The following is a 27,562-nucleotide window of genomic DNA, read 5'->3' on the forward strand; positions in this document are numbered from 1 at the left end:
AGGCAGTTGGGAGGGAGGGGAAGGGGGGCAGAGAGGTGGCTGCCAACCAGGGATGGTGGCAGGAACCATTGTTTGAGATCCAAGGACCCTGAGCACGCTTGAAGGCTGAGGAAGCTGCTTCGAAGTGACATTCCTAATGCTTTCACTGGATGCGATGACAGGCTCTCTCTTTTTATGAGGGCGGGTTTTAAAAAGTTCACAGAAAAGTTCCACTATGTTTTAATACCCCAGCCCCCCCACTCCAATGAGATTTTGGAAGCCCATGAATTGTTGGGGCGCAGTGCAAGACAGCCGTTTTCATTCGGCCCACTTCCTGCGAGTACAGAGGAGGTGAAGGCTAGATTCACACGTCACCTCTGTCTGAGACCTTCCTGGGATCTGCTTGATTTTTCTCTCCCTTTACAACTCGCTCTCCCAGTGAGGACGGTGCCCATCTAGTCTGTATCCTTAGCCCCTTCCACGGTGCCTACTTATAGAGCCAGGGGTTGGCCAGCCCGCCCCAGACGTCTGAAAACGGACCAGCTAGAGGACACGGTCCCTCCCCCATCTCTCCCGCATCTTCTCAGCGTTGCTGGCTCTGTGTCCATGGGATCTCAGAGCAGGAAAATACACGGAAGAAAGATGGCGTTTCCTGTCGTGTTCTTGCTATCTGGTCGGTCCATGTCCCGGGCTGTTCTGATGAGTGGTGTCGGCTGTTGTGACCATCGCTGCCATGGACACAGTGGAAAGCTGTTGCGAGTAGGTGCCTGTTGCCCTGTGCTCCCCGGGGACCCTGGGAACACAGGCCTGGGAAGGCTTCCACGAGCCGTCTTTCCCTCCCTTTTTTCCTGCATTCCACGCACAGCCACGTGCAAAGCGTCCAACTTGGCATGAGGCTGATGTGAGTAGAAATATCATCAGAGCTTGTGGACATAGTTGCCCTGGTCCCAAGATTGGCTAATAGGAAGGGTCTTCAAGAAGTTTGTGGAAAAAGAATAAAGTATTAAAAGATAAAGAAGTGTTTTTTTCTGGTCAGACAGAGACTAAGAATCCCTAAGACTCCTACGGTCCTTAGTCACCCTTCAGATCTGGAAACCACCCCAGGCCTCCGTTTCAGCCAGACAAAGGTCTGTTAGGGGGACAGTGCTGCTAATGAGGCTTGCGGCTCCCTCGGCATGAGCAGCCATTGAAATAAGACAAACACACTGCTGCCAGTTCACTCCGACCCATAGGGACCCGGAGCACAAAGGCGCTCTGCCCCTGTGGGTTTCTGGAGACTGTAAGTCTTGACGAGGCAGAGCTCCTCCTCTCTCTCCTGATGGACAGCTGGTTGAAGCGCTGCCCTTTCGGTCAGTGGATCCCTGCGTAGCCCACTGCGCCACCGGCTCCCCAAGCCAGAGACCAGAGGTTTGGGAAAGAGGGGGAATGGAGGTGAAACAGACTGTGTATGAATTATTGATTGTGGAACTGATGATGTGCCCTGCAAACCTTCACCCACTTCGCGATGAACAACTTACAAGAAAAAACGATAATTATTCATAAAACTTAAAAATAGGAAGATAATGGAATTTTCCCACAAACAGTGTGAAGCCCCCACATATCATGATCACGAACAGTACGTGATAAAGTTACGTTTGTAAAGATCTTTGTTCTCTTCTTCATCGGCTGTTTGCATGCCATGGTGACCCTCAAAGGTCAGCAGGGAGGGGGAGATGACCTCCATGTGGGAAAGGATGAAGGCAGGGCTCTTAGGGTTCCGAGCTGGGAGAAGCATTTCAGTGCGTCCACCTACCATCAGAAAATGACCTTGAATCTCCGGGTTCCCTCCTCCCTTTCTAACCTCTACCCTACCTTCTGGCCGCCATCACCAGAGCCACACTCCTGAGAAGACCAAGCAATGAGAGAGAGCACATATGTCAAGTTGAAGTTAGGAAAGAGCCACAAATGATACCAAGGGTTTAAGTTTTGTCGGTGAGACCAACCACTTGGTCGCACCAAGACGACAGACAAGTAAGACTGTCTCCAGGAGTATGGTTGCAGTGCCCATTTCAAAGCTAGATACATTAAGTTTGAGGACGCCGATGGATGTGAACCAACGGGCGTGCCTGAAGGCTCAGCTCCATCATGGGGTGCCCTGTCCGGGCTCTTCCCATTAGAAATGTGCTTCGTGCTTAGGTTGTCTGGCACTCACAGCCACTGTCCAAAGCACTTAGATTTTCTTATTGCCTGTAAGTTTCATTTTCCATCCATGTTGAGAAAAAAATTCCCCCAAAAAGCCAACCCCATGGAGTTGATTCTGATTCATGGCAACCCCATGAGAGAGAGTAGGACGCCATGCATTTCCAAGGCTATAAATCTTCACCGACGCCAACTGCCTGCGGGGTCTTTCAACCATGAAGTGGCTGGTGGGTTTGAATTGCCAGTCTCCCAGGTCGCAGCTGAGCACTTAGCCGGTTGTGCCACCAGGGCTCCAGACAAAATCCACAGTCAAATTTTACTCATTTAAGATGGACAATTCGGTGGCTTTTAATATAGTCACAGAATTGTGCATTTGCCACCACAATGTGCTTCCAGAAAATTTGATGGATTGACTGCTGGAGCCCTGGTGGCATAAAGCAGTTACGTGTTGGGTTGTGATCTACATGGTCGGTAGTTCGAAACCAGCCACAACTCCGAGGGAGACAGACTGGGCTTTCTGCTCCCGTAAATAGTTACAGTCTTGGAAACTACAGGGGGTCACTATGAGTCAGCATTGACTCGATGGCAGAGAGTTATTTATTGCTTATTCATTCGTGAGTGGAGGGGTGTTGCTGTGAGTTACACTTTAATTCTTGGTATCGTTTGCAGCTCTTTCCTACATCTGTATTACTTCTGCATCCAACAGTTCAAACTACTTGTCTACTCGACATCCCCGACCTCCTAGGAGTGTACCCATCTCTAACCCCTGATCAGTCTTCCCCTCTCATGGACCTCCATAGCAGGGGGGTTGTGGATCTGAAGTGGTCCCTCGTTCTAGCATCATTTGTTGATGAAACTACTTTCTTTTGAATTGTCTTGGAATTTTTTTGAAAAGAACTTGATTATAGCCATGTAGGTTTCTTTCTAAGTTTCTTCAAAGTTTCTATCCCTTTGAGTTGGTTCTGATGCCAGCGCCACACTCTTTGATTATTGTAGCTTTGCAGTATGTTTTGAAACTAAGAGTCTGAGTCCTCCAACTTTGTTCTTTTTCGTTCGATTGCTTTGGCCACTTTGGGTCCTTTGCATTTCCATGAATTAGGATCAGCTTGTCAATGTCTTTAAAGAAGCCAGAAGGATCTTTGTTAGGGATTGTGTTGAATATATAGACCTCTTTGGGGAATATTGCCATCTGAACTATATTTTTTGAGCTATGAGCTCGAGTATCTTTCCATTAATTTAAATCTTTAATTTCTTTCAGCAATACTTTCTTGCTCAAACTTTTATAGTGTCTCTTCAGTGTTACTTTATCAGAATGGCTTGTGAGCATACTCTTCAAATTAACACACTCTTGTCCTCTACTTTTGCTTGGTTTTATTTCTTTGGACCATTTATGTCACCTTACATATTATATACACAGACATACGCTTTAGGTATACCTGCTGTTCCCACGAGCCTGAAGCTCCACACCAGGGCAAGAGACTATTTTATTCTGTACTCCGCCATGGTGCCTAGGACACCTGGACACTCAGTAAGTACGTGTTGAACGAATGAGCAATTTTTCATTTCAAACAAAGATTGTTTAGTCATACTCAGTCAATTCCAATTTCATTCCTCTGAGTTAGAAAAGATAGCCAGGAGGGATGTATATGTACTTACGGCAGAACACATGAAGGCTGGACAGAAGGATAGAAGTTTAGGAAATTCCAGCTTAAGAAACAAACAAAAAAAAAGAGGGCTGGAGATGGAGGTTCTTACCATTATTATGAAAAGTTCTCCGTTAGCTCACAGATTCTTTCCCTCCCCAGGTCAAGGGCCTCTTGAGATTCTTAAGTTGTACACTTGGAGCTAAATGTAATGAAGGGTTCCTACCCCTCACCACAGGAAACCTCTGGACGACTTGGGAGGGTCATCTGGAAGCTGCTGAGGTGCTGTGGGCAGCTGTGGCAGCTTGGATGACAGGCCAGGGCTTCTTTTGCAGGTCTCTGGGTTTGCAGAGAGCCGAAATGACCATGACTGCCAACAAGAATGCCAGCATCACACACGGAGCTGGAGGCACTAAGGCCCCTCAGGGGACTCTGAGCAGGTGAGTACGGGGCACTTGGGGTAGTGGGGCTCACTGGAGGGTGGCATTAAGGGACAGCCACATGGTCTAGGTCCTGGGCAGGACCCCTGCCAACATGCACATTTATATGTCAGCACAGCTCTGGTAGTCATCCGGGTGTGTTGCCCCAAGTCATGATGCCCATTGAGCAGAAAGTCTCCTCTGGGCTACACGATAGTTCATGTTCAAGTTCTGGAGATTTCCATAAGAAACAGCAAGCAATGGCTATGAAATATGCTTTGCTTTATACCGTTGGGGGCTCCTCGGGCTCTGGGAATGGAGCCAGCAAGAACTGCCTGATGTTCCTCTGGCTGCAGTCTGTTCCCAGGGTGGGGACGGCTTAGGGGGCTGTGCCGGAGGGGGAATGTACTGTGGTGAGGGAGGCTGACCACATGGAGGAGAAGGGTAGTGCATATTAGCACCAGTTCCAAGCAGAAGTCTCGGATGTAAAAGAATGTAGGTTGGGCTGCAAAGAAAGTAGCATGGGGACTTGGAGCCAATGTAAGTTATCATCCACTTTCCTCTCTTTCCTCTTAGAGTGGGAATGTGAGACCATAGCAAAAACGCCGGGTTTAGAGACAGAAAGAACTGGGTGCACAGACAGACTCTGACTTCTTACCAACTCGTGAGATCTCAGGGCCTTTTTTTTTTTGCTGTTTAATTAATTATTCCCTCCTCCCCATCATTTTACTGGGGGTTCTTACAGCTCTTCTAACGATCCATCCATCTATTATGTCAACACATTTGTACATTTGTTGCCATCATCCTTTTTAAAAAAAATATTTTATTGGGTGCTCTTACTTACTTATATTCATAACATTCCATCAATCACATAAAACAGTATTGTACAATTGCTACCACAGTCGGTTTGAAAACATTTTCTTTCTACTTGAGCCCTTGGTATCAGCTCATTTTTTCCAACTTCCCTCACACCCCCCCCACCGTCATGTACCCTTGATAAATTATTAATTTTCATATCTTACACTGTCTGCTGTCTCCCTTCACCCATGTTTCTGTTGCTTGTCTTTTTTTTTTTTTAATGCCCACTAGATCTTGGTTATACCAGTGTGTTAGTCCGGGTAAACTAGAGAAACAAATTCATGGACACTCATGTGTTTAATAAGAAAGAACTTTATATACAAAAACGATTGAATATTGAGAAAAACATCCCAGCCCAGTCCAGGTCAAGTTCATATTCAGATATTAGCCCATATGTCTAATACCAATCTACAAAGTCCTCTTCAGACTCATGAAACACATGAAAAGAGGCTGAATACAGGAAGATCACAGGCCATAGCTCCCAGGGCTCTGACTGCCAACAGCGTAGCTCCATGTGGCTGGTTGTCTGTAATGTCTTTTAGGGAGTGAGCTTGTGTCCTGCCTCCAGTGAGCTATTTATCTCCTTAGCAGCTCGAAATGAGGTGTTCAAGCTGCGACCTGATTGACAGGCTAAGCTCCACCCCTTCACTCTTAAGTCTCAAATTGACAACAGATTATGTAACCACCACAACCATCTATAAATAATGATTATAGTCTCTCATAGCCTTGCTCGGAGAATGAAATGACATAAGACATATACCAGTGCTTAGCCTAGTGGCTGGCTTCAAGTAAAACAAAACTAACTCACTACCTTAGAGCTGAGCCCAACTCATAGTGAGTCCATCGGACATGGAAACCTGGTGGATTTGGATTTTCGAGACTGCCACTCTTCCCTGGAGGAGAGAGTCTCATCTTTTTTCTGGGGAGCAGCTGGTGGTTTCAAACTGCTGACCGTGAGGTTGTCAGCTCAACGAAGAACCAGTACACTACAGCACTCCTGGCTTATGTGAGTGTTAACTCCCTGCCTGTGTGGGATGAAAGCTTCCCAAGCGGGGGCTTCTCACATATTGGCCAAGGCTGTGTGCCCGTGGCCTTTCCTCGCTCCTGCGGTGGAATCACACACTGCCAAGTTTGCCTGTAAGGCCCTCACCCGCTAGCAATGGAAGCCTATGAGAAGGAAACCCAGCTCAGGTCACAGGAAGGCTAGATGTCTGGACTGCGCGGTGCCAGACTGGGCCTAACCGGGCGTGGCCAGAGGCTCTGGCAGGTGTCTGACTGAGTCAAAGTGTGGGCTGCAGCGTGTAGCCCCGGAGAGTAACTGGCATGGATGAGGCAGGGGTTTGCCCCACAGAGAGGACTTGGTCCCAGTGGGAACGTCTGCATGAACTGCCAACCAACCAGCGATCGGTAGACTTTTTAACTTGTTAATCTGTGTGCGTTTCCAACAATCAAATGAACTGCCTGTTATCCTGCAGCTTCTGTAGCCTCACCTCGGCTTGCCGACCTGCCTGCTTCTAGGACTGGGTGTGGCTCAGAGGATAGCAGGGACCAACAGTGTCTCGGGCAAAGGACACAGGCTCGGAGACTGAATACTTTCAGGCTGTGTTGGGAGTCAAGACAGAACGAGGTCCTCGTCTCAGAGTTTCTGCCTCCCTTTGCTTACTTTGGGGCAGTCGCTATGCTAGGCCGCCACCAGCCCGGTGGCATGTCTCACTGCTCGATTTTACCATATTGAGTTGACAGATGGACACTGGTAATTAAGCTGCCCAATTTTTCTAAGTCAGCCCACTGTAGGTGTGAAATTGTGATTGTATTCTTCAGTTTCAATAAATAGTATCTGTAGGAGCTGACTTGGAGATTGTCATACCCAGGAGCCTCCAAGTCTTTTTTTAATCATTTTATTGGGTGCTCATACCACTTTTTTTTTCCGTTTCCAGATCTCTCCCTTTATTATCAATAATTAGCCTCTGCTTGGAAAGCACGCACTAAAACCAGTTCAGACAGCATCGTGACATTATTACTTTAGTTAAAAGCGGGCGGGGTTAAAATAGGCACTGAGAGAGATAGACGCCGGCTCCCAGAAGGCTGCACGCGACAGCATAAAAGCAGTGAAAGCCTTTGTGTCCCCTTCGAGAGGTGACACTGTGGCTTCGTTCTTCTGGCTACTGCCAGAGGTGGCGCGGGGTCGGGATGAGCAGCGTCATACGGGAAAGACCAAGTCCACGCTCTGCCCCGAACCCACTGCCACCATGTGAGTCTTCTTGGTGACGTCACTGGAGCCGACAGTGACGGAGTAGTTCCCTGGGTAGACGTCTGTGTAAAGGTCCTTAGAGATGCTCTCAGCTGGTTGGGAGGCCCCTGGGTCACATCGCGAGGCTTGATCCTTGCCTTCAAGCCCAAAGGCAGCGTCTGGTCTCTGACCAGCCCCGGGTCTGAGCCCCAGGACAGCTCCGACTTCCCTCTGTGGTAACGAGACACGTGAGTTGCCCCTCCGTCCCCTGGCACAGATGAGTAATATTTCCCACACTGACTTGATGCATAGTCCATGAACTCAGCCATTGTTCGGAAGGATGCACTGAGGGTGGGGAATCTTTCGTGTCTCTGCTGGGGGAAGGCGCTGGGGGTCGGAGGCCAGCGGCCTCTCCGGGTCGGGCCTCATCCCACTGCCTTTGGGGGGCTCCACTGAGTGCCAGTTCACCGCTCTCCGCTTGGCGCGCTCCAACCCCTCTTGGCCAGCCTGGCTGAACGCTGCAGACTATGTCGGTCCAGCCCAGTCAGCGCCGCCGCTGCCAGGCAGTCCTCCATGTCTCCTTATCCAGCCACATGCACTCAGATCTCTTCTGGAGGCCGGGCGCTCATACAACTCTTGTCACAATCCATACATACATCCATTGTATATCAAGCACATTTGTACATTTATTGCCCTCATCATTCTCAAAACATTGCTTTCTACTTAAGCCCTTGGTATCAGCTCATCATCCCCTCCCCACCACCCCCTTTCCCCTCAACCCTTGACACTTTATAAATTATTATTTTGTCATATGTTACACTGTCCAACGTTTCCCTCCCTTCACCTACTTTTCTGTTGTCTGTCCCCCAGGGAGGAGGTTATGTGTAGATCCTTATAATCGGTTCCCCCTTTCTCCCCAGCTTCCCTCCAACCTCCAGTATCACGACTCTTACCACTGGTCCTGAAGGGTTCATCTGTCCTGGATTCCCCGTGTTTCCGGTTACTATCTGTACCAGTGTACAGCCTCTGGTCTAGCCAGATTTGTAAGGTAGAATTGGGATCATGATAGTGGTGGGGGAGGAAGCATTTAAAAATTAGAGGAAAGTCGTACGTTCCTCCCCGCGACCCTTCTGTAAGGGGTGTCCCATTACCTACCAATGGGCTTTGGGTCCCTAATCTGCATGCCCTCTAGAGCCTTCAACTCTTTAATATTCTTTTCTTTCCCTTTTAATTTCCACCCTGGAGGGGGTGGTAGGAGACACAGTTAATATCAAGTTGCAAAACAGAATCGGGGCTGCTGCCAGATGCCCCAGTTTCTGTTTGGACTTCATGCCTACACGTTTCTAAGCATGTTCCTAAATTGCTCTTCCTTAAGCTTCCCAGTATGCTTGGCATCCTAACATGCCACATGGTGTTTGTAAATATCTGGACCGCCTCTGATGTGCCTAAGAAAAGCATCTTGGCCTGCCTTCCTTGTCAGATCTCTTCCTTCCTTCCTTCCTTCCTTCCTTCCTGCTATTTTTCTGCCTCTCTTCCTTCTTCCCCTCTCCTCTGGGGACGAGGCTTTGGCATGGAGTCCCAGACCTCTGTGAATCAATCTTCTCTTCCCTCAGAGGCTGCCCCTGAACTATAGCTGTTATTTAGAAAGTGTGCTCTGGTGGTTTCTGTGTGCCTTCACCTCCAATCCCCTCTTGGGGTGTTCTTTGGGCCGAGGAAGGCACTTCAGTTGGCAAGTGATCACCAGTTGGCTCTGAGGACTCTCCTCCGGGTTCCAGGCTCTGTACTAGAAAATGCCTCTCTCCAAGGCATTTGTCATTTGGATCAATGATATTGGCACCTGAATTTTTTAGTCTTTTCAGTAGATGTTTGGCAGTGATCTGGGGTCCTTTTATTACTGCTTGTTGAGGAGTCTTAAGTTCAAGGAGACTCTTTGTGATGGCTGGAACTTGGGTTGAGGAAGAAAGGGGTGCTAGAGCCTTAGACAGCTAGACTGTTGACCCACTGGGATGACCACTCGCTAGAAAGCAAACATCACTTTGGTCAGAGAAAATCTCTGAGATGGACTGACACAATCACCCTAAGAATGGACTCAAACATGCCAGTGGATTGACGGACCACTCCAGGGTCAGTCTTCATGACTCAGAGACCAGAGGAGCTAGTTGGGGCCCAGATACCTAGACCACGAGCTCTAGAAGGTACTGGATAGAGTGGGAGAAAAATGTAGAGCAACGCTCAGAATCATGGAAGAGATGAGGCTTACTGGCCAGATAAAGACTGACGGAATCCTGTGGACCATGGCTCTCCGTGATCTTTCAGGTTCCAAGCTGAACTCGCCTCCGTGTCTCAATTCTTAGCCAAGCACTGGACAGGTGTGTAAAGGGCACACTTACACGAGGGAGCGTGTGCATGCCCTACAACAGTCCACCATTTAAGAGTAAAACAAAAAAGGCAGCATTAACTCGAAGAAAAGGTTCAAAAGGATGAGGAAAGACCTAATTAGGAAAACAGGGAGGAAGTGAGATAAGTGATGTTGCATTGAGGGAATTTCAATCAATGACGTGAAATAAAAAGTGTGTGGAAAACCGATCTTCTCTGTAGACCTCCACCTACTTAACAATAAGCACTTCAAAACAGAACCCAGAAAGCCAGTGACCGTGCAGACGGCAGAGCAGGGGGATGATGTGAGCTTTGTTGGGCCCAAGACTGCCCTGTGTGGTAGCCAATGTGACAGCCGCTGTGGAAAACCGTCCCTTTTCCAGAAAAGACTTCGCCTTGCAGGACCACCAAGCCCGGCTCGAGCCAAGTCCAGGGGTCCAGGCCCTGGATTCTCACAGGTGTTTTGCTCATTGACTCTGGTCCACTTCCGGTGCAGGCTAATCTTGGCTTGGCGGGACGGTAGGATGAGGAAATCTGTCTTTTCCTCCCATCACCTGACTCGTGCTTTGTTCGTGGTGCTCCCTGCGCGCCTGGAGGCCGTTTCCCCTTCCCCTGCTCGTGGAGGCTCAGTGGGCACATTGTTTCACTCTTACCCACCTGGCATGGCTATTCTGAATTGATCGAGTCTCACAGCTCCTCTAAATTCCCAGGGTCAGACTCCTGCAGTGCTGCTGGGGGTGACCTGCCGGGGACCTGGAAGCGGCTTGGTGTCTTGGCGAGTGGGAAGTGGGGTGCTTGCTTAGAGCTCCTTCAACCACCGGGACGGGGTGATCTTGGACACTTGGTGCTCTCAGGAGACTGCAGTTGACAGTGTGTTAGCTGGCTGTGGTGCTTCTCAGGAGACCCGCCCGGCCTGCTCGTTCTCCAATGGACAGCGTCTTCACAGTGAAACTCCAGCAGCGGGTTACTGCCTCTCGGGCATGTGGGCTGTTGGTACTGTGTTTGGGGGCTTTGCTTCTGGATGTTGGGTGAGGACACCGGCGTGTCGGTAAGAATGTAGATCTGCAGTTGAGACCTTTGTCTGACTTCTCTTCGTGTCCCCAGAAAATGGAACCTGGCACTTCTGAGTCGGTGTTGGTTGACCCACTGGTGCGGAGGGGGCAGCCTCCTGGAGCCTGAACCAGAGCTCTAGAGCTTACGCTGACCCTTCCTGGCAGCACAGTGGCCGCTGCCGGGAGAGGCTTCCTCCCCGCCCTTCAGTCAGCTGGTCAACTTTTCCCAGGAGCCTCCTCTCCTAAGGAAGAGGTCAGCAGTTGAAACCTCCCAGCTGCTCCACAGAGGAAGCTGCGGGCAGTCAGCTTGCATAAAGGTCCGCAGCCCTGGAAGCCCTTCCAGGCAGTTCTGCTCAGTCCTGCGGGGCGGCTCTGAGTGGGGACCCACTCGATGACAGTGGGATTGGGTTTGGGGTCCCTCCTTTCTAAACAGCCCTGGTGGTGCACAGTGTTGAAGTGCTCCGCTGCCAAACGGAGAAGTTGCCTGTGTGGACCCACCTGAGGCTTTTAGCAACGCGCTTCTGTGAAGATTACAACCAGGAAGATCCTAGGGCAGTGCTACCCTGTCCCATGTGGTTGCTGTGAGTTGTGCCCTAAATGACACACTACAGTAACAGCACCTTGTGAACGGGCTGCCCGCAGGTGGACTCTCCATCAGTGCTAGCCCCTAGAACTCATTCGGTCTAACCCTCTTGTTTCCTATATTGGGGAAACTGAGGTAGAGAGAGGGAGAGGCTCCCTAAGGGTAGAAAGAACTCACCCTGCTCTTCTTGCTCCTTCTGTTATGTTATCGCTTCTTTACAGTCACTGCCTGTAATCACTCATTCACTCACCTTGCTCAAGATTACTGCCATCTGTGATCACCTGCTTGTCTTCTCAGGATCTGACCTGGGTCTTTCTTTCCACCCTTAAGTTTTGCGTGGTCTAAAGCAACCAGGGCCTTTGTGCCTATGTAGATGCAAACTTACCTCCCCCTTTGGGCTTTTCTTGACCAACCAGCCAGGAAGGCTCCCCTTCCCCTCCCCTCTGCGTTCACACCGAAGACTCTTGCTGTGGAGCCTGCAACTAGCACTTGTCATCACAGAACCTCAGAGAGTGGAGAGGTGTGTGGCTCTTGCTTGCACTACGTAATTGAAACTCCTTGTAGGCCCAGCACATCCTCTGTTGGGGTGTTAGAGATAGGGTGTCCTGAGGCTCATCTGGCTCAGTTACTTGATATATAGCACATGAGCTAGCTAAAGCCCGCAGAGCTGGTTGGCTACAGAACTATGATTTCAGTTCACATTTGCAGATTTCTGTGCAGACGCCTTGGTTTGTGACAGTGGTGAAATCCAGAGATGCCAAATGATCCCACTGCCAAAGCAGATACAGATTAAGTCCTGCCTTGCATTTCGGGAAAAGGGTAAGGCCTTGCAGAGAAGCAGATGAGCCTGAGAACAGTGGCCGTGGGCATAAAATGGAACTGCAGAGCCTATGTCGGCCATGACAGTTGTGGAGCCTGAAGGGAAGAGTGCAGCCTCGGGCCCATGAGCTGTTGTAGAGCACAGCTATATGACTGGTCCGGTTGTTTGTTGGTCGGTGTATAAAGTGGTGCGGAGAGGCCCACGTGTATCCCCGCTGACTTCCCTATTACTATAGGCAGAGGTCAGACATGCCTCCACCCTCCATCTTTCTTTACCCTATTCTGACACCAACCACTCCTCTTCATAACACTTTATTCTACTGCCTGGTTCTGTCATTTGTTGCAATGGCCTCACCAGAACTCACAGTGATGGGAGTTTATTAGGGAAGTTAACAGGTTGCCACAAGTCAGGATTAGTAAACTGTAAGGATGCATCTAGTCACCGGTCCACATCCAAGTCTCTTTCTTGCCCTAGCCCTGTGCGGGCCAGGAGACCAGCCGGCTGATCCGCCTCACAGGCTCATCGTTTCAGGGCAGCTTCTCTGTTCTGGCTCCTGGTCCCCTCACCTCAACCTCTGGTCTTGGCCTTGTTCCTTTGCTCGGTCCCATGGTCTCCACACCGCAGCCTCTGGTCTCAGCCTTCCCCTCTTCAGACAGAGACCTCCAACAGGCTCCACAGGTAGCCCTTTTTCAGATGTGGCTGTGGTGTGGTGCGTACACAGGGAGGAATAATGTAGATGGAGGTGTGGTTTTTGTCTTTCGGCAGACCCTGAGGAAATAAAATGTGACTTAAATCAGACCCTCTACTAAGGGGGAGACTTAATCCCACCTTTAGTCCTGTCAATTAGCATAGGCGAGAACTCCCTCCACAATGGGATTATAACCACAGGCAGAGAGGCTAGAATTTATAACACACCACAAAGTGGTCTGTTACGGCTGGAAGGGCTTTATTAATTAACTACAATTCACGAGGTAACAAACCACCCCAAATTTAGTGACATAAAAGAAGTAATTGATTTTACTCACAAATCTGCACCTGGGGTAAGCTCAACAGGGAAAGGTTGTCCTCACTCTGTTCAGCGTCCCTTGGGGTGGCTTGAAGGCAGGAGCGATGGAGATGGTTAGGGACTGGAATATCACCTGTCTGATGACTCATGCTGGTGGTTGACTGGCGCCTCCGATGGAAATGCCTACCTCCGTGTGCTCTCTTCCTGCGAATGTGCACTTTCACAGCATGGCATGTGAGTTCCAAGAGAATAAGGCAGACATGCGTTTTTTGGTTTGTTTTATTCAGGGCATTTTTATCCCTGGCCCCAGTGGTCACATAGGTCCTTGGCCACCATACTTTATTGCTTATGGCAATAACAAAGGTCTGCCTTTCAAGAGGAAGGGAGCTAGATTGTTTGTTAACACCGGAGGGAAGGAATTTTGACATCAGGCTGTAAGACCAGCATGGAGATGGGATATGGTGTGGTACCTTGATTTGAAAAACGCAGGGCTACTTTCTGGTCACAGTTCACATCCTTTCTCGGTGAATCCCAGGGATTCATCATCTAAATGAGATCCAAGTATCGAGGAGAATCCCTGGATGTAATCCCTTGTCTTAGCTCTTGGTTCTTGGGTTCTAGTCTTCATAGCAAGACGTGAGAACTGAAACCTGATCTTTGCTGCTCCCACACTCAGGTCTGTTGGTGGGGAATGAAGGGCTGCCGAGGTGTTACCGGTCACTCCTAGTCTTGTCTTGAGCAGGGCCCCGCTGCCTGCCGGCTCTTCACTTCTCAGGCCTGCCTGGGAGCTGCTGTCCGTGTCTCTGTGCTTCGTCCCCTGAGCTTTGGGTACTCCTTTCTGAGTTGTCATGACTGTTAGTCCGGGTAGACCAGAGAAACAAATCCATGAACACACATATGCGTATAAGAAAGATTTATATACAAGAATAATTGAACATTGAGAAAACATCCCAACCCAGTCCAGTACAAGCCCATAAGTCTGATATTAGCCCATATACCAATCTATAAAGTCCTCTTCAGGCTCATGAAACACATGCAATGAAGCCAAATGCAGGACGATCATAAGCCAGTGGGTAGAAAATCTTTGGGCCCAGTGACATTATAAGCATCTCAGTGCTGACAGGGGTCTCTCTGTGGCTTCTCCAGCTTCCGAGGTTTAGTTGCGTCCATGTGGCTTGTCTCCCGCAATGTCTCCCAGGGAGTAGCAGGGAGAGAGAGGTGTCTTCCACCTCCAAGAAGGAAGTACCAGATTTCCCAGAATTCTCAGGAGAAGGCCATGCCCACACAGAGGTCTCATTGGCTATCTCCAGATTGACAGACTAGACTCCACCCCTACACTCTTAGTCCTTAAATTGACACCAGATTAGGTGACTGCCACGCTGTTCTACAGGAAGTAGCTCATTCTTGCAGGTTTGCTGGATCTGCTTCATGCCTGTAGTATTTCAGGGACCCAGCGACTTCCCTTCATTTTATACTAACTCTGTTCCTTTTATCCCAAGAGGTTGTACTTCTTATAATAACTTTATTGATTTCTTATGAGTCAGTTTTATAATCCATTGCTATTGATAAAAGCCACCCTATAAATAAATCACTTCAAGATAAGCCTCTTTGGGCTGCCTGGGGGATCCCTAAGGAGCACAGACTCTTTGTTAAGACAGTTTTTGACGCCTCATCCACATGGCATGCAACAGTTGAATCACACCGAGAAGAGTTGTGCAGTCACCACCACAGTCCATCTTAGACCATTTCTTCTTTCTCGAACTCTGTTATTCATGTCATTTGTTTTAATTGTGGCAAAAATACACAATAAAGCTTTCTCCATGTATAATTCAGTGCCATCGATTATACTCTTCATGTGGTACAACCATTACTGATATCCTTTTCCAAATTATTCCACCACCATTAACATAAATCCAATGCCCCCGTGGTAGTTACATAATTTTGTGCTGATTGAAGCTATAGAAGTGAAGGGGTGGAGATTAGTCTGTCAATCTGGTCCCAACTTGATGACCTCATTTGGAGACCCACCGGTCTGTACTCTCCCTGCATTCTGCATCATTGCAGGTGGTTGGGTGCGTCTGCAGAGAGGTTAATGGACCTGTATCGGATTTATGGACTTGATCTGCACTGGGCTGGGGGTTTCCCTGATATGTAACTACTTCTCGATATAAAGCTCACTCTTACACATATGAATGTCCTTGGATTCGTTTCTCCGGTCGCCCGGCCTCACACATTATGGCACCTTGGGAATGGGGTACTAGAGAAACAAATCTTGAAGCTGTAGAGTGGAAGGTGTTGGACCTCTGCCTTAAATGGTAGTTTTCTTTGGTTAGCCGGAGGTCGGATAAGGCCACGCTGTTGGCTTGATTGTTTTCTGGAAAGGACATGGGAAGTGAAGATTTTGATTCCTAGAAGTTGACTTTGGGTATTCCTGTCTGAAATGGTGAAAATGAATGTAATTAATGTAAATTTTGAGCACAGGGGGAAAAATGGCTCCTTGAACTTCTCTCTGAGACCATGCTGTTTAGTCAAAATTGCTGACAGAAGGTCAAAATGGCCAACCGAAGGCCCCTCCCTGGCTTGTTGCAGCCAGCAGCTTAAGGCCATGTTGCATAGGAATGGTATAGTTCAGATAAGGCTTTGCACAGGGAATCCAGGACAGATGATCCCTTCAGGACCAGTGCTGAGAGTGGTGATACTGGGAGGGTGAGGTGGAAAGGGGGAACCGATTACAAGGATCTACATATAACCTCCTCCCTGGGGGATGGACAACAGAAAAGTGGGTAAAGGGAGACATTGGACAGTGTAAGACATCACAAAATAATAATAATTTATAAATTATCAAGGGTTCATGGGAGAGGGAAGGGGGGAACGGAGGGGGAGCGGGGAGGAGAGGGATAAAAGCTGATATCAAGGGCTTAAGTAGAAAGCAAATGTTTTGAGAATGATGATGGCAACAAATGTACAAATGTGTTTGACACAATGGATGTATGTATGGATTGTGATAAGAGTTGTGCGAGCCCCCAATAAAATGATGTAAAAAAAAAAAGAATTGAGTTTAAGATCTGGGTATACTAGGTTTATATTGATTTTATCTGCTTATTGTTATTGATATAATGAATGACAGAAAATAGAAATGATCATTGGGAAGTAAGAAAATAGTGTTTGGAAGCTCATGGCTTTCAACGGTTACATTAGATCTTTAAATGGGTATAGGTCAAGCCTGCAAAGAAGGCTCTGAAAGATAAGTCCCACTGAATGCCTGGAATACTCAGGACATTTGCATTCAAAAAGACTTGCTGACTGGCAAGACTTGCTGTTGGCAGACTGAAGGGAAAATGGAATTTGGCTTTTTTGAATTTTGAACTAGTGGTTTGTACCTGAAGCTGGAAAAAATTGGAGCTATGAATAAACAATTCTCTCTAGGACTGGACATTAAAGAGAGCCTGCGGACAGCCTGAAATGCCTGCTAGGTGACCACCTGGATCCACTTATTGAGTGGAAGTGGGAGAAACACATCAATAAAGAGATGGGCTGAGTCTGGCCACTGGCACCATGGCCAGAGGAGAAGATGAGAGCTGGTTGGTTGGTCTGAAGTTTAGAAAGTTGTGTAGTACCTGAGCCTATGATAAGACAGCCCAAGGAGGCTAGGGTTGTGGACAGTTTGTGAAAGGGCCCATAGCAGAAAGGCGAAGTGGGCAGTGGACACCCTGGTGAGGCTAAGTGAGGCGGCCTGCACAGTTGACCAGAACCGGACCAGATGAAGACGAGATTTTTGAACCTGTGAACTGGTGCATATTATTGCTGACTCAATTGCCTTCCCTGATTTGACTTTGCTTATGGATGCAGACTCACAAAATTTCAACTGGAATGAAGATTCTTCACATTAAAGAACATGCTTGTCTCCTCAGAGCACTGGGTTGATAAAAGTGGGGTATATAAAATTGGGTACCCAAAACGGGGAGGATAAAAGCATGAAGTGGCAGGCTTATAAACTTTCATGGGTGGGGGGATATGTCTATATAGTTGTAGGATTTTGGTGTAAAGTGAATTGTGTACTTTCTTGTACTTTAATTATCCCTCACTAATGCACATAACTGCGATTGGTTAGGCAGAGAATATTTTTGTTTCGTTCACTTATAGACTATTATGTTTAAATGAGGCTGGCACATTTTGAGTTGTATGTATTTTCATTTTATCCCATTAGGCACAATGTGATTTTATTATTGTCTTTGTTTTAAGAATTATGTGTGGCTAAAGAGTTGTGTAAAAGTATCCAGCTGACACAGGTGGTCTGTGGTCGTTACATAATTTTGTGTGAACTTGAAGATATTAGAAGCTGGAGGGAAGTTGATTCATGTCGTGTGGACCTGTGATTAACACAGAAAATAGAAAAAAATATCTATATCATAAGATCCATTTAGCCTATCTGTCAGCTTCCTTGAAGCCCTTTGGCTTTCACTAGTACTCTGAAGAACTTTGCGGCTCCTGCCTGCCACTCCATCCATCTGAAAGCCAGTGTGTTAGTCCAGGTTGACTAGAGAAACAAATCCAGAGACCACATATGGGTATAAGAAAGCTTTATATCGAAGATAAATTGTATATTAAGAAAACATCCCAGCCAGTCCAGATCAAGTCTCTAAGTCCGATATTAACCCATATGGTTGACACCAGTCTGTAAAGTCCTCTGCAGACTCATGTAACACATGCAATGGTGCAGAATGCAGGAAGATCACAGGCCAGTGGGTGGAACGTCTTCTGGATCCAGAGGTGGCGGAAGCATGTCAGCGCTGGCGTGGGTCTCCACGTGGCTCCTCCACCTCCAGGGCTCTAGTGTGGCTCCATGTGTCTTGTCATCAGGAATATGAAGCAGAAAGAGTATGGGTGTCCTGCCTCCAGTGAGCTATTTATCTCCGTAGTGCCTCCAATTGAGGTCATCCAGCTGCAACCTGATTGACAGGCTGGACTCTACTCCTTCATTCTTTATAATCTCAAGTTGGTCCCAAATTATGTAACTACCACACCAACACCACCTGGTTTGCTCTTTTGTTTCAGCATCACTTCATTTCCAGGTGCTAAAATCGGTTCCAGTTACTTGTAGCCCTATAACCACCAAATTTTAATATGGCAAAACCACCTATTTAGTATGGTCACAACTTCCAAAGCCAGGATTTCAGACAGGGCACTGAGTGGTAGCTTGTCCCTCCATGGTGTAAGGCCCTTGGCTGGGAAACTTCCCATTTGGGGACCAATATCACCTGGTAGCATCTTAACTTGCATGACTGGGGTTGGTGCTGGCTATTGCTGAACCTGCAGGAACACCTACAAGTCGCCTCTCCATATGGCCTGGGCCTCCTCACAATGTGGGAGACAAGACGTGGAAGCTGCCAGTTCCTTAAGATCTGTGCCCCCAACAAATGACCAAGCAGTCACAGGGCCTGGATTCAAGGGAGAGAAGTCATCGTGATGGAAGGCATGCCAAAGAATTTGGGGACCGTGTTTGAAAATCACCAACAGGGGCTTTGACCTTGTATTTTCTGGGACTAGATTTTTCTGCTTCTTGGACTTTACAGTACTGTAAACAGTTGAGTTTTTACCAGAACAGGGCATTGGGGATTTTCCTGTCTTCGCCTGCCCCAGAGAGGGTGTGTGCAGTGTAAATACTCTGTTTATTGCTGTCACGACTGAGAGCATGTGGGTTCCGTCCTGCTCAGAGAAGAGCTCCGCAGTTCTCCTTAGGCTTCCTTACAAATCACCTGGAGGCAGGCAGGTAGAATCTTAGATGTATTTCCTGAAAGCAAAACCAGAGCGGGAGGGAACACAGCTTTTTCACATTTTATCTCATCCTCTGAGCGCATGCGCACACACACACACACACACACACACACACACACACACACACAGTTCTGTCTGTTCTCAATTGATTGTTTTAAAATTTGCTTCTCTTTTTAATTCACTTGCCATTCCCCTAGTTCCCCTTCTCTCGCACTCCTCGGAAGGATGTGTCAGATGAGAATGTTTATGTGCTTCTGTTTCTTTTAAGTTTCCTTTGCATTCTTCCCTCTTGCTCCTTTTATCTCCCTCCCTCATCTGTAAATGTTGGTTTTGGCAAGTTGTGTGCAGCAGTGTTGGCACTCGTTCTGTCCTGAGCAGCAGGCCTGGCTGCCGGCTGACAGGCAGTGGCACAAGTGCCCAGTCTCACATGTCAGCCACCCCAAGACACAGGCTGGGTTTTAGTCTAGCAACAAGCGAGATGAGGGGTGCAGAGGCCTGGGTGTCTGTTGGCCAACTTTTCTTGTCTTGTACTTGCTTTACCTTCATAAAAGTATCTTTGGTGTTCAAATGCTTCCATGGGTTGGCTGTCCCACAGGTAGTATAGCTCACGGGTTGTAGCAGAGAACTAGCTAAAGCAGCTGCAAGCTGGCCCAATCACCAGAGAGGGGTGGGCCTTGCTGAGCTATTTATCTCTTTGCCCTCCTATCAAACTGTGACCTAATTAATCCCACGTGTTCCTATTGGTCAGGTTGACACAATAAACCTACCTATCACAAAGAGCAAGGATTTTCCTCGCTGCTTTACCGATCCCAAGCTTGGGGCTTAGAAGAATGTAGATGACTTTCCCAGGGGCACACCCAGGATTTGATGGAACCAGGACTAGACAACATTCTAGATCCCTTAACTCTTATGGGAGAGGACTTTGGGGCTGACAGCCAGGCCGGGGCTGCACTAAAGGCTGTACTTACCTTTGGCGCTGTTCTTCAGGTCATGTAGCACAAAGAAGGAAACAGTATTTGGACAGTGTCTTGGCTGGCATGCAGGAATTTTCATCATTCCCTTTTCCTTCATTCACTTCATCATGCAACAGAAATACAGTTATCCCTGCTAAACTCGAAGTGCAGTACAAGGTACAAGGGAAACTAACATTGACAAGACAATAGCACCACCTTCAAAAAGGTTCACTCCTCGTCTGGCCACGGAGCCAGGTGAGAACACAGTGTAACTAAGTGCTATAGGAGACATGTTTTCAGACACAGCAGAGGCATTGAAAATGGCCCATACTCACCGAGGTGAGGAGAACACATCTAGAGAGATCTCATAGCGCAGGTTGCACTTAAATGAAGCTACCCGTTCACCAAGTAAACCAGCCAACATTCCAGGAAAAGGATAAAACATATGTAAAGACCTAAAAATGTGACAAAACCCAGCAAGGACTTTGAACGAATGCCAGCTGAGATGTTGTGAAAAATGACTGCAATGCTGGGAACGCTCACTGGGCTATGCCAAGAAATGTGGGAGCCAGCCAGCTGGATGAGATCCACACTGGCATCCTTCCCAAAGGTGGCCGAACAGAATGCGGGAATTATCTCTCCAAGTATCATTAATATCACATGCAAGTAAAATTAAGCCAAGGAAAATTCAAAAATGGTTGCAGCAGTACGTCGACGGGGAGCTGCGAGAAATTCAAGCCGATTCACAAGGGGACGTGGACCACGCGGTATCACTGCTGATGTCAGTCGGATCTTGGCTAAAAACAGAGAATAATGGAAGGATATTTGCCGATGTTTTGCTGGCTGTGATATATTTTTCATAACATCAAGACATAGCATTCATAACAAAATATGGGGAATAGTATAAAGAACAGGAAACCCAGAACACTTCATTGTGCGAATGCAGAATCGGAACATAGACGGATAGGCAATTGGTCAAGCAGAGCGAGGGGATACTCATGATTTAAAATCGGGAGAGGTGTGCATTCGGGCTGTATCTTCTCAGCCTGTGTACTCAACCTGTCTGCCGAGTAAGTACTCCAAGGAGCCGGACTCTGTTGAGAAGAGCCCAGCGTCGGGGTTACAGGAAGACCCACTAGCAGCCTATGCTAAGCACGTGGGTGACCCGCCCTTGCTTACGGAAAGTGAAGAGAATTTGAAGTACTTACTGTTCAAGTTCATAGACTACCATTATGGATTATGCCTCGTTACAAAAAAAAAACAACCCTCATGGGACCAGTAAACATCGCGATAAGCAAAAGGTGAAAGCAGCAGTCGAAAAGTCAGCGGTGAGCTGCACTGGGGAAATCTGCTGCCAAGGACCTTTGTAAAATGTTACAAGCAAAAGTGTTCCTTGAGGAGTAAGGTGCATCTTACCCAAGCCATGTAAGTTCAGTAAGCTCGGATGCACAGGGAAGCCGAACCGCATTGGGAAGGCCAAAGGAAAATCGATGTCTTTGGATGGTGGTGTTGGTGAAGAATATCGAATATGCCATGGGCTGCCGGAACAAACAGATCTGTCTTGGAAGAAGTACAGCCAGAATGTTCCTTAGGAGGGAGGGTGGGGAGACTTTGGTCAGGCACCTTGGACCATGTTATTAAGAGGCCCACCCCTTGGAGGAAAGACATCATGCTTGGTGAAATCCAAGGTCAGGGAGGTGGATTGCGACCATGGACAATGGCTTCAAGTGTAGTGAGACTGGTACAGGGCTGGGCAGTGTTTTGTTATGTACACGGTGGCTGTGTACTCAATTGGAACCTAGAGCCTACTTGATAGCATAGTCGCCAAGCAGATCCATGTTGTTGGGTAGAGGCCTGGATCCAGAGGCTTGAGGAAGGAGAAAACAAACATTTAATTCTGCTTCACCCGTGGCAGGAGTGGGGAATACAATACAGGCATCAGTAAAAGCCAGGGTGAAGGAAGCATAAACAACGCCGAAATGAGACCGTGGAAAATGAGAAGAGAGATGCCTGGATCAGCCCGGGTGAGAGCCGAGGGGGCTTCTCCAGTGTAAGGTCACCCTTCTGGAGGGGACATTGAATCCCAAGCATCCTCGCTGCTTTCGTGGGCCATTGCTCCCTCTTTGTTCCCTGTACTCTGCACCGACAGCGCTTCTCCGGCTCGGATCATTCTTGTCATACTTCCTAGCTCTAATTAACAACAAAATCCCTCTACATTCCCCTCAACCACACCCCTTTTCCTGTTGCCCCTCCCTTTTTTCTCCTGTTGTCCTTTTTGAAAGAGTTCTTTAAACTGTCTCCAAATCTTCTTTTCTTTCAGGGACACTGGTGGTTATACGTGAACTGCGACCCGAAAGGTCTGCCTTTCAGAATCACCAGCCACTCCTTGGCAGAAAGACAGGACTTTCTACTCCCTTAAAAGAGTTGGACCTGGAAACTCACAGGGGCAATTTTGTGTTGTCCTGTAGGATCGCTGTGAGTCAGCATTCACTTGGTGGCAGTGAGTTTGGGTGGGTTTTGTTGTTTGGCTTTCATTCTTTCTTCTCCATGTAAACTTCTTTGATGAAGTGTCTTCCATATTGCTAATCTAATGATTACACCTTAGTCTTCGTCTGACTCTCTTGCTCCCTGTTTCTCTACTCTTTCTAAATCTCCTGACCTTGAGACATTGCAGTTGTCTCAAGACTCAGCCCTTGAACATCTCTAGCTATACTTACTGACCAGACGACCTTATCTGATCCTGTAGTTTTACACAGAAGCAGAACTAGTGATGTCTCCTGATGTATATGCTACTGATGAGCCCCAGTTGACACAATAGACTCTACGCCATCCTTCCTGATGTTCAGACCAAAAACGTTGGTGTCTGTTCTTTTGCCTTGAGCAGTTCTTCTCTAAGAAGCACACAGCACACGTCCGTGGACAGTCACATGGGCCTGCAGCCGCGGTGCCTCCCTTGACTTTTCTGCATCGCACAGCAACTCCTCCCCGCTATCAATTTCTTTCTGTCACATTCTTGTGCTTTATTACTCTGCCTTTGGCCCATAACCATGTCACCATAAAGCTGAAATCAGAATCCACTGCCATCAAGTCAATTCGGACTGATAGCGACCCTCTCAACAGTGGTTCTCCACCTTCCTAATGCCACAACCCTTTCACACAGCTCCTCATGTGGTGGTGACCCCCAACCATAACATTATTTTCGTTGCTACTTCATCACTGTAATTTTGCTGCTGTTATGAATTGGGCGACTCTTGTGAAAGGGTCGTTTGACCTCCCCTCCCCCCAAGGGGGTCGCGACCCACAGGTTGAGAACCGCCGATGTAGAGTGTATCGGCCTTTTGTATTTGTATGGTTTGTAGCAGACGATTCCAAAATTTAGTGGCTTAAAATAATTAGTCCTTGAGTTTTTTGACCAGTTAGTTCCTCTACTGGTTTCCCCTGGAGTCACTCATGAAGGTGGCTTCTCTTGAGTCCAAGCTGGCCTCACTTACGTGTCAGGCAGTGGAATCCTGGTGGTTGGTTCGGGTGTCTTGGTCATATACCATGCGGCCTCTCGTGCTCTGAAAGACTGGCTTCTTATGTGACATTTATCAGGGCAGTGTTCCAAGTGGGTGAAGGGGAAACCTGTAAAACCTCTTGAGGCCTCAAACTCAGAACTTGGACAGCTGAAGTGCCACCATTCTACTGGTCAGAGCTAGGAGCCTTGGTAGTGTAGTGGGCTAAGCACTGGCCTGTTAACCATATGATTGGCAGTTCAAGCCCACTAGCTGCTTTTTAGAAGAAAGCGAGGCATTCTACTTCTGTAAGAGTCACAGCCTCAGAAGTCTTAGGGAGCAGTTTTTCTCTGTCCCTTGGGATCACGGATCACTGCAAATTGGAATTGATGACCGTGAGTTGGGTTTGATTTTTGGACTATTAGTCAATACAAATCACAGAGTCAACCCATCGTCAAGGAATGGAGAGCTAGACTCCACCTGGCGATAGCTCAAGCTACAAAGAAATTATGACCGTATTCAATATATTCTCTTTAACCCCCACCCCAAGAGGGCTTAAAATCTAAGGGTACATATAGGTAAGCTATTTGAAAACACTTCCTGGATGATTCTAATAGCCTCTGGTTAATATTATCAAGGTAAGATTGAACACCAGGTACTTGGCATTATCGCTGTTCCTTTAAGCAATCTCTGAGATATATATTATTTTAATCCCCATTTTACCAAAAAGGAAATGGGGGTTTAGAGACATAAGGTTCTTTGTTCAGTCACATGATTTGGGTTGCTACTCTAAAACTTGAATTACGAACCAAGATATTTTTACCGTCTCTTGAAAACCACAGGTTTAGCATAAATTTGGTAAGAAAACTTAATACTAATGATAACTGGCCATCGTAGTGAGTGACAATGTATGGCATTATTTTACATCCATGATTCATTTACCCATGATTACAACCCTAAGTGTTGGATTGCTAACTGCAAGGTCGGCAGTTCAAACCCACAGATTACTCTTCATGGGAAGATGAGGCTGTCTGTACCCTTACAGAGCCCGGGTAACCCTTGGGGCCCTTGCTCTGAGTCCGCAATTGGCTTGATGGCATTGGAGGATACTGAAGTTAGAACAACTGCGAAGAAAGCCCACTGGAAGCTCAGGATGAGCGGTTTTACCCATGTCAGATTGCCAATAAGGGGGAGAATCTGAAACAGAGGAATAGTAGTGAATTCTCTCCCCAAGTGAGAATGTCAACCCCATGAGGGCAGGGCCTGGTTTGTGTTGCTTGCCAATATAGCCCCAGCACCTTGAATGAATGAATGCTGCTTCTCTCTGACGAACCCAGGGATGCCTGAGCTCCAGATGGGCACTGGCAGGAGCCTCCTTCCATCTCACGTTGCTGGAGTGCATGGGGCGCGGCCTGACCTGCGTAGGGGGCTGGGAAAGGGCAGCCCGGGCAGCTCTGGGCCCAGATCAGCAATGGTAGAGACGGGGACCTTAAAGGGCTGGACTATGTTCTCTCTATCATTCAGAGAGAAGAGAAACGAACCTTCAGTTAGCGTATGCGATTGATTATCACAAGTGTCTTAATCTGTGCCGGTTTAGCCATGCTCAGGCTACGAAGGAAAGTTCTAGAAGAATTTTGTTTCTGGGAGAATGCTGGAATCAGCCTAGAGGTAGCATCATGTGTGGCCACCTGTGGAAGTCATGGCACATGCTCCCACAAGTCACAGTGGCTCCATGGGGCAGTGGGTTCTCACCTTGGTTCTCACCTTGGAGGTCAATGAGACATGAAAATATGTGGAAGGAAGGAGGCATGTGGCCTTTGAAAAGGCATTTCAAGCGATTCTGAGTCTCACTCACTGCCATTGAATTGGGGCCGACTCACAGTTGTCCTGTAGGACCGGGTGGAACTGCCCCTGTGAGCTTCCAAGACGATAACTCTTTGTGGGAGTAGAAAGGCCCTGCCTTTCTCCCAGAGTGGTTGGTGATTTTGAACTGCTGACCTTGCGGATCGGATCAGAGCCCAGCCTGTAACCACTATGCCTCCAGGGTTTCCTTCTTGGCCTCATCCGGTTCCTTTTGTTTCCTGCTAGAATTGAAGTTTATTCTTGCACCCAGAGCAGGATCTATCACATGGGAGGTGCTCATGAAGCATCTGCTGGATGAATAGAGAAATGGCATGATCCTCTGTTCAAGGTGTTTTCTCCCACCTCCCACTGAGAATCCCTGAAAGATTGTGGAATGTGGTCCAAGCACTCCTTTGCCAGAGGGCTCTCCTGATGAGGTTTGTGTCTGTGGTTCTGTACATGAAATCAGAGGGGCCGAAGGCCTCTTTTGATGGTGGGCAGGTTGGGTTCTCCCAGGCGAGCACCCAGGTACATGGCCCTGCTGCCTGCCTGCCTGCCCTACAGAAGGCTGGGGCTTATACCAGTCACACCTCCTGGCTGAGCCGAGTCTCTGGCTCTTGGCTTGGCTAGACACTGAATTTCTCTCATCTGTGCCCATACAAACGTGGGATAGCTCTTGTTTGACTTATCCTTTTAAAAACAACTTAAGCATGTTGAGGTTTCCTGTTGATCGGGGCCAGCCAGAGGCTGTGACCCAACAGGGAATTGTCAACCCAGCCCTGACTCACCAAAGCTCCTGTTTTCTGTGTGTGAGCAAGCAGTGACAGGCAGCAGCCTGGTTTGGGGGCCGCTGACTGCCAGCCTGTGGGTGGCCGGGGACCTAGGCCTGCAGTGCTGGATGGACAGCTGTGAGGGTGACGGCATTAGGGTCAGGTAGGACTCTAGCCTGCTGCAGGGTCGGCAGAAACGTGTTTTTTTTCCCCTGGCATCTTTTGATCTTGGCACTAAAACTGAGCGGAATGCGGTGTGTGGCAGGGATTACTCTAGTAGACAATTAGAAACGTGTGCTAGAAGGGAGGGGCGCTCCTGCTCTCCACCAGACTCACCTACACCTTTCCTGCACATGGTCATCATTCACTAGCTCACTCCAGCTTCTGCTGAGCGTGTTTCCCGTGACCTGGAAGCAATCCTGCTTTAGCAGGAAAGACCAAGAGATCTCCTGAAACTTGTAAATGCTGTGTTCAAGACACGGGCATGCCCAGTGCAGTAGGATTTCTGCTGAGATCTCTCTGGGAACAGGTGTGGTGCACAAAGAGGGCAGAGGCTGCTGCTTCCTCCTTTGTCGTTTTTTTGGCTGACTTTGAGTCCACTGTGACTCCAAGGTCACCATGCACACAGCAGAAGGAAGTGTGGCCAGGCTCTGGCTGTGCCGTGCTCACAGTCACCAGCACGGTCAACCCCATCTCACCAAGGTTTCCCACTCCCTCGATGGCCCTCCACTTCAACAAATCACTCGTGTCCAGCAGCAAGATAGCCCATTTGATGACGTGTCCAGAACAGATGATTCGGCGTTCCGTGGTGACCTATCAGCGTTCGTTGGCGTATATCCAGAAGCAGCTTGATAGGCCTTCCTTCCTAGTCTGCCTTGTCCCAGAGCTCTGCTGAACCCTGCCCACCATGTGTGACCCTACTGGTGTTTGAAATACTGAGGGCGTGACCTCCAGCAGCAAGCACAGCAACATGCAAGTCCCCACCCTGAGAAAAGTGACAGGTGGTGGAGAAGCAACAGAGCATACAGCAAGGTCATGTCCAGACTTTACCCCTGGCCAGCTGAGTGACCTTACACGAGATTGTTATTTGTTCTGTGCCTCTGTGTTTCTCACGCGTAAAATGGACAGAATGTGTGGTGCTAACCTCAGGGCGAGTTTTTGAATTGACATGCATTCATGCAGGTAGAATAGACTTATTCAGCACTGCTCCTGGTATTTTCCAAGAGGCCTCCGAGGTGCCCTGGGGCACAGTGGGGCCACAGTTCAATTGCCCCAGTTGCTCCTTGGAAGAAAGAGGAGGCTGCCTGCTCCTGCGAGGATTTCCAGTCTCAGACACTCAAAAGGATCCACTCTGCTTTGTCCAGTAGGGTCACTATCAATTGGAATGGACTTGATAGCAATGACTTCTATTTTCTTTATTTTTTTTTTAGATCTAAGGCACCCTGGAGGTGCAACGGTTAATACACTTGGCTGGTAGCTGAGAGGTCAGTGGTTCAAATCCACCGGCTATTCTGCAAGAGAAAAGCCCCGGCTGAAGCACTCTCAGAAAGACCGCAGCCTGGGCAGCTCCTCTCTGTCCTCAGA

The 27,562-nt window shown here is 48.2% G+C and overlaps 1 protein-coding gene and 1 pseudogene across 12 annotated transcripts in view; one reads left to right on the forward strand and one right to left on the reverse strand.

The window, feature by feature from the left end:
* DENND2B (DENN domain containing 2B) overlaps positions 1 to 27,562 on the forward strand; it is a 169,480-nt gene that overhangs the window by 108,099 nt on the left and 33,819 nt on the right. For 11 of the 12 annotated variants that reach the window (XM_075546108.1, XM_075546115.1, XM_075546111.1 and 8 more), the window contains one exon: positions 4,136 to 4,240. In XM_075546108.1, coding sequence (XP_075402223.1) covers positions 4,161 to 4,240 — 80 coding nt within the window. In that variant the 5' untranslated portion in view covers positions 4,136 to 4,160. Of the gene's footprint in view, positions 1 to 4,135; positions 4,241 to 22,251; positions 22,383 to 27,562 lie in introns of those variants that run through there. The other variant, XM_075546116.1, reaches the window with a different exon arrangement.
* Positions 7,208 to 7,882, reverse strand: LOC142446703 (A-kinase-interacting protein 1-like; annotated as a pseudogene).

The sequence above is a fragment of the Tenrec ecaudatus genome, chromosome 4 (genome assembly GCF_050624435.1).
Source record: "Tenrec ecaudatus isolate mTenEca1 chromosome 4, mTenEca1.hap1, whole genome shotgun sequence".
Classification (NCBI taxonomy): Eukaryota; Metazoa; Chordata; class Mammalia; order Afrosoricida; family Tenrecidae; genus Tenrec; species Tenrec ecaudatus.